Source organism: Schistocerca piceifrons, chromosome 1 (assembly GCF_021461385.2).
Source record: "Schistocerca piceifrons isolate TAMUIC-IGC-003096 chromosome 1, iqSchPice1.1, whole genome shotgun sequence".
In the NCBI taxonomy this organism is placed as follows: Eukaryota; Metazoa; Arthropoda; class Insecta; order Orthoptera; family Acrididae; genus Schistocerca; species Schistocerca piceifrons.
Window position 1 is genome coordinate 114,325,131 of NC_060138.1, and position 7,716 is coordinate 114,332,846.

Sequence of the window (7,716 nt, forward strand, 5' to 3'; positions counted from 1 at the left end):
CAGACAATAACTTAAAAGTGCACTGTTATATGACGTCACAGTTTCTCTATGGTCTACAATAAAATTTGAGCGCATTAATGCTGTGTTTGAATTTTATATTTCATTTGAGAACTTATTTAGTTTTCAATTATTTATTTACGTCAGTCTAGATGTACGGCGCAATAGATACAAATGAATACCAAAGCAGAATAAGAGTAGAGTACAATTGGTGATAGAGGATCAGAGATAGTGGAAGAATAGTCTTGGACTTGATGAAGAAAGCACCTTGTCATTCCGATGTACTCTTAGTACATTATGGAAACAACGCCCAGGCTGTGGCTAAGCCATGTCTCCGCAATATCCTTTCTACCAGGAGTGCTAGTTCTGCAAGGTTCGCAGAAGAGCTTCTGTGAAGTTTGGAAGGTAGGAGACGAGGTACTGGCAGAAATGAAGCTGTGAGGACGGGTCGTGAGTCGTGCTTGGGTAGCTCAGTTGGTAGAGCACTTGCCCGTGAAAGGCAAAGGTCCCGAGTTCGAGTCTCGGTCCGGCACACAGTTTTAATCTTCCAGTAAATTTCTTATTCTTAGTAGTTCGAGGAAAGTAAATGAATCGCAATAAACGGTAGCGTGGAGATATGAACGGCATTACTCTTCAATGCGGACGTTAATTACTGTGTCACCTCTCCCTCTCACTATGCCCTGTTTTAATTGGTGTCCAGGAATAGAGGAAGGTTTAGGAATACCATACGCAGTATACCATCAGTGTCACTTAATCAAATTCGTCTTTACGTCAGTGGAGAGGGAAGCATCGCTCCTCTCACACGGCATACGAACTTGATGGCGGTCCAGAAGGTCTTTAAAGTATTGCAACACCTGACGTGTTATCTTGCCAAGAGGCGTACACAGCGTTAGAATGGTTTGCAAGTATACTAGTGAACTGAAATCCAGGTGTAGAATACGATTTCAATCCGAACGAAATTACGCATGTTAATATTTAATATACTGAAGGGTAAATAAATAAATGTCATGTCACTAGGGCCTCCCGTCGGGTAGACCGTTCGCCAGGTGCAAGTCTTTCGATTTGACGCCACTTCGGCAACTTGCGCGTCGATGGGGATGAAATGATGATGATTAGGACAACACAACACCCACTGCCTGAGCGGAGAAAACCTCCAACAGAGCCAGGAATCGAACCTGGGCCCATAGGATTGACATTCTGTCGCGCTGCCAACTCAGCTACCGGTGGCGGACACTTAAGGGTAACAGTGAATATATGACAGTTTGCCTCTTAACTTGTCGATAACCTCACTTTGATCTATTATCACATACTTCATCTGACTTTCATTACCGGTATATGCTATTTAAAAAAAGTGTTAGTCTTTATAAATTTGATACCAGCAGAGAGCCATTGCACTGTTCGATTTTCCACATCTACTGTCCATCCAACTCGGTTGGGACAAAAGGAAAAATTGTTGAATGAAGCATGCCATCTCATACTACTCGTAAGCTCTCGAGAGAAAAGCCTCTCATTCAGAACAGACAGTAGGCTACATTTATGAAATAAGGGTGCTGATGATGGAATGGCGACTGAGCTATCGTTCACCAGTATTCCTGTTGCAGGAAAAGAGATATGGTTTCACAGATGTAATCTCTTGTAGACTACCCTCCGATCAATACCAAATGAACAGCGGAAGTTGTAGCATAACTATTGCAGCGCTTCAGGATTCATCGCGGTGTCCCGTGCTCGTTCGAGACTTTATTGTTAGTATTATACCTCTTGGAAAAAAATTCACCGAGCTCTTCACTGACTTAGAATGTTTGCTTATTTTCTTATGAAAAACGTATGCTTACTACTGCTTCATAAGCACTCTAATGCCAAGGAGAGGGCCGGCCGGGGTGGCCGAGCGGTTCTAGGCGCTACAGTTTGGAACCGTGCGGTCGCTACGGTCGCAGGTTCGAATCCTGCCTCGAGTATGGCTGTGTGTGATGTCCTTACGTTGGTTAGGTTTAAGTAGTTCTAAGTTCTACGGGACTGATGACCTCAGAAGTTGTCCCATGGTGCTCAGAGCCATTTGAACCATTTTTGAAGCCAAGGAGAGGAATAGAAAATACAAAGTGACTCTAACGAGAAACTTTAAACGTGTACATTTCAGTGAATTCGGTTAATATCTTCACTCGGTTAAAAACGGGATGGTTTCATTTCGCCTCGATCTAATATCGCTATGCTTAATTCCTGGAGTAGGTCTTATGGCGAAAGAAGAAGCTTGCACTTCCTTCAGAAGCTCTGAAGTACAACGACGGGCGTCCGAATTGAAAAACGTACATCGAAGCTTGTGAGATGACATTCTGTTGCCTATGTGTAGATGACAGTTGGTGGAATTAGGAAGACGAGATACTGAACAAGTTATAGGCATTGAAAAATAACATTTCAGCAGTAAGTCGGGCAACGCAAAGAAAATAAGTAGATAGATATGGAGATAGTGTGTTGTAATTGCCTACATGCGGATCGCAGGTTATGTCTCTGAAATCCGCAATGAGTGTTATTTTTCGAAGGAGTTACGCTCTTATAAAACTTGCTGACGGACTGAAAATGATGTAATAGATCAAGATTAGAACCACATTTTTCGACTTTGAAAGGGGTAACGGCAGATTTAAGCTACGAGAGGGTTCTGTTGTATAGCTAATTCCCTTAGAGCGTTGCGTCCAAATAGCAAGGTTCCCTGTTCGAGAACCATTCGTTTCACAGCTTTGATCTGCCAGTAAGTATCTTAACAGCGCTCATTCCCCTGCAGAGTGAGGGATTCACTACGGAAACGACTTTAAGGCTATGGATAACGCATTCTCCGCCGCCGCCTTTCTCTTGTGAGCAATATTCCAGTGAAAGCGTTCATGAGGCATTTTGTGAAAACTGAGAAGTAGGACACAGGTGCTGGCGAGTGGCAAGACTAAGGTGGGTGTTATGCCCTACCTGAATAGCCTATTTCGTTAGTGTATTCCAGTTTGCAGGCAATAGTCTGGAGTCAGGCAATTTAAATCATTTGCACTACTTACGGAAATCGCAACAGACAAATGAAATGGTAGCTCATCCGTGAGCGATTAGGCTTTCTTCAGCTACCTAGAGACGGAAGGCGTATTAAGTCTAGCTGGTGGTCAATAGTTTAGTAACTGATTCATTTACTGATGTACTGATTGTGCAAGGCCGCATGAATGAGAAATGAACAACCAAATAGGTAAAATTAATGTTCATACTGGGTTTTCTGTGGCACTAACTAGAATGCGAGAACAAAACATTTTAGTGTCCTCGGTTATGAAAGCATCCTGTCAAGACATAGAAAGATGATTTTGATGGCAAAGTGTTGTCTGAGAAAGTCACATAGCATCCGTACCACAGTAATATGAAGAATTGCCACGTATATAACGTCTTGCCACAAAGTAATCAAATTGCGGGGGCAAAGTACGAGAATTACCCTGTTTAACGACTCGCTCATTGAATTACTGCTTAAACTTAATCAGCGGTGGCACGATACCGTATTGTGCAGTCAGCCCTATGTCGCCTGTCTCGACGTTACCGCTTAAGAAGCCGTGGTTAACGGTGCCAAAACCACAATTTTAGGTTAGCAGGCCTATTGTCTGAGGTCCAAGTCAGCGCTTGCTGTTACCGCCGCGGGTTAGTCTCTGCTCTGTACACCGCCCGCGAACATGACACGCAGCTTTCACACTAGAGCAGCAAATGGCTGTCGAAACTTGTCATTCAATATTTGCCGGCTAACCGCAGGAGGCTGCGTTACGACACGCCCGGTCCACGTGGGGACGCATTGAGTAACGCCCTCGGTGTTCCGTCACTTGGCAGCAGAACTTGGCAGCCTCCCGCTGCGATTTAGTGCCGTAATCACTACGCTACACGGCAGTATTGTCACCCTATAGAGATATTGAGTCAGTAGCTTAACTATGTACGTCACGTTTCAAGTAAAGACCTTAAGGTAATTTATCCCATCATTAGCATGTTTCATGTTTTTCGAACACTAAACTAGAATCGAACAAAGTTAGGATGGTACAGAAGTGGAAAAACATGTATAATGTACGTGACAAATCGTATCCGCAAAGCAGTGAGCATGTTCGTGTTTACTGACTCAGATTGTTGGTATACGTAATCCGTTTCGAAGCTGAAATACACCACTGGCCATTAAATTGCTACACCAAGAAGAAATGCAGATGATAAACGGGTATTCATTGGACAAATATATTATACTAGAACTGACATGTGATTACATTTTCACGCAATTTGGGTGCATACATCCTGAGAAATCAGTACCCAGAACAACCACCCTTGGCCGTAATAACGGCCTTGATACACCTGGGCATTGAGTCAAACAGAGCTTGGATGACGTGTACAGGTACAGCCGCCCATGCAGCTTCAACACGATACCACAGTTCATCAACAGTAGTGACTGGCGTATTGTGACGAGCTAGTTGCTCGACCACCATTGACCAGACGCCTTAAATCGGTGAGAGATCTGGAGAATGTGCTGGCCAGGGCAGCAGTCGAACATTTTCTGTGTCCAGAAAGACCCGTACAAGACCTGCAACATGCGGTCGGGCATTATCCTGCCGAAATGTAGCGTTCCGCAGGGATCGAATCAAGGGTAGAGCCACGGGTCGTAACACATCTGAAATGTAACGTGCCGTCAATGCGAACTAGAGGTGACCGAGACGTATAGCCAATGGCACCCCATACCATCACGCCGGGTGATACGCCAGTATGGCGATGACGAATACACGCTTCCAATGTGCGTTCACCGCGATGTCGCCAAACACGGATGCGACCATAATGATGCTGTAAACGGAACCTTGATTCATCCGAAAAAATGACATTTTGCCATTCGTGCACCCAGGTTCGTCGTCGCAGGCGCTCCTGTCTGTGATGCAGCGTCAAGGGTAACTCTCTTCATGTCAGCACGTAGTATGTGTCGCCACAACCTTGTGTGAATGCTCTGAAAAGCTAATCCTTTGCATATCACAGCATCTTCTTCCTGTCGGTTATATTTCGCGTCTGTAGCACGTCATCTTCGTGGTGTAGCAATTGTAGTGGCCAGCAGTGCATTATCGTTTCTGGAACCGATACATTGGTACAAACAATTATTCTAGCTGAAAACACTATATAAGATTAAATTCTACATCTGATAGTAATTCTGTAGTAAAACTACTTCTGGTGTGTCCTGTAATACACAGAGACTGTACCTGCAACACTTCATAAGTTGATCTTGTAAAGGTAGCCTCATAAATAGCCCTAGCAGCCATCAACGGAGCAATTCAGGCGCTGAGAATATCGTTGCATTTCTAAACTTCGTGCAGCTTACTGTCGGTTCGTACTGGGATTTTGGTCAGTAAAGAAGAGGAGAGGGGAGTTAATTACGGAACCTTACCAAGAGCAGACAGGTATCGTACGCACGGCGTGTGACAGCAATTGGCGGGAAGAAATTATATCAGTGAATCTTGTATAAGTGTCGTGAACAGTGATTTACTTTGTACTAATCTGCATGAATTTCGTTAAAGCGAATTTACTCATGGCAAGACTAATAATGTGCTTCCGGGTGTACTATCAAACTGCTATTTCTATTTTACGTACAATATTTCGAACAGCGAACCACATATCTTCTTCAGACACTGCGAGATTTGCTGTTGCGTGTACTCCAACCAGTTTCGAGTCTAGGGAGACAGTATAGATAAGAGCAAAACTCGCAGCACCTGGAGTATACGGATGGGACGGTTCTAGGCGTACTGTACGCGAAATGAAAGTAACTCGGAAGAACACCCGAAGCACGCCATTAATCAGTCGCGCCGAGAAAAATGAGAAAACACAATGAAAGTACTAGGACAGAATTGCGACTATTGTAAGAATTAATGTAATTCGAGCAAGAACTATTGTTTCAAACGAATGAGAGTGAATTGAGCTATTAAATTGGCTGATTTCGTGAATTACGATGAACCAAAGTAAAATTACACATACTGCACTAATGTATTTCATGCTACAGCCAGGGAAATTGGACTAGAGAACACAAGTCCCTCCCTAAGCGGGAATCACATAAATATGCGAGCACTACGGAAAGCTGACACTGGGACGTATGAAGATCTGAGTCCTCGATGTGTGCTCGGGTAGTCGGCATTGTTAACTGCTCACGACAAGTGGGAAATCCCGGTTCGAGTCCTGGTACGACCCTAATTTTCATATGTTTCCAGTAAACTGTATAGCTGTTGCGGTACCGTATTCGCAGTTTATGAATAGATTTCGCGATGAGATCGCACACACTGGAGTATTTGTAGTTGCATAGCAGAGAAGACAGATACCTATACGTGGCAAGAAAATTTACCACCTGTGGTTCTGGTGTAATAAGTACATTACCTAACCGATCACCGCATTTTATATGTATGTTAAGGCAGGTAGAGGTTCAGCCCGCTTCTCTTTTTTATTCGTATTCTGTGTGGTTACTCTGCTTGGCAGTCAGTAACAATTCGTAGCATTACTTACGTGAACATAGGGGTATGATACTGTCAGAGGCGAAACCGTTAGGCATCAGCACGAAGAATGATCATTACACTTGGTCCTTCACACGTTAAAAGTAATTTCCAGCAGCTCTCCAAATGACCGGAACATTTACACTCATGTGGCTCTGCTGCCACGCCGCTCAATGACGCTCCTGTCCCATTTTCAGATCGCAGTCTTCGCCGCCGTCCTGGCCGTGGCACGCGCCGGCTACCTGGGCGCCCCTGCCGTGGCCTACGGCGCCGCCCCCGCCTACGCCGCCCCCGCCTACGCCACCCACGCCGTCGCCCCCGCGGCCATCACCTCCCAGCACTCCAACATCCTGAGGAGCTACGGCAACCTGGGACAGGTGTCCACCTACTCCAAGACCATCGACACCCCCTACTCCAGCGTCAGCAAGTCTGACGTGCGCGTGAGCAACGATGCGCTGGCCCACGTGGCCGCCCCCGTGGCCTATGCCGCCCACGCCGCCCCCGTCGCCTACGCCGCCCACGCCGGCCCTGTGGCCTACGCCGCCCACGCCGCACCTGTGGCCTACGCCGCCCCCGCCGTCCACGCCGCCCCCGCCGTCGTCAAGGCCGCCGCCCCCGCCGTCGGTCTGCTGGGAGTGGCCTACTCCGCCGCCCCTGCTGTCGCCCACATGACCTACTCCAACGGTCTTGGTCTCAGTTACGCCTGGTAATTCCCATGCGCAATCCTGACCTTGTCTCCATCTCTCTCTCTCTCTCTCTCAAACAAACTTTCATCTGTACATAAACTATTTATACTCTAATAAATGTACTGAAATATAAAATGTTTTGTTCCATTATTGGACCTTATCAGACACTGATGTAATCTGACAGCTCCAAAAAGTCTGACAAATGGGATCATACAACAAAGAAATAGGGAAGACAAACAAAATTATTCCTCTTAAAAATCACAGCCCACTACTGACAGTTTTTATGAATTATGTGTTTTGAAGGTGGAGAGAGGAAAGGGAGGGAACTGATGATATCAGCAGCAACGAGACTACGTGCAGAATCAGCAACGACGAGTGAAAGTGTGTCCCACACTAGGACTCGAACGTGGGATCTCAGACTTACTAGGCATTTGCGTTAACCACTGCCCCACCAGGACACTTTAGTGACTGCAAATTCGTAGACTGTCTTGCCACTCTAGCTGGTCGACTCACATTCCCACCTTGCACCACCTATCCGC

General features: G+C 45.8%; 1 protein-coding gene and 1 non-coding gene across 2 annotated transcripts; both read left to right on the plus strand.

Annotated features, from left to right (window-relative positions):
* Positions 1-455: 455 nt before the first annotated feature.
* On the plus strand, positions 456-530 carry Trnas-uga. Its single transcript has one exon. It is a non-coding gene; the product is annotated as a tRNA-Ser (tRNA).
* A 6,134-nt stretch (positions 531-6,664) lies between these two features.
* Positions 6,665-7,235, plus strand: LOC124785638 (cuticle protein 67-like). The gene has a single exon (XM_047254201.1). The coding sequence runs from the start codon at positions 6,665-6,667 to the stop codon at positions 7,199-7,201; it is 537 nt and encodes a 178-aa protein (XP_047110157.1). The 3' UTR covers positions 7,202-7,235.
* Positions 7,236-7,716: the final 481 nt, after the last annotated feature.

Excerpts from the sequence above, each read along its gene's own strand:
- LOC124785638 (XM_047254201.1), top strand. The coding sequence starts at position 6,665 with ATGACGCTCCTGTCCCATTTTCAGATCGCAGTCTTCGCCGCCGTCCTG.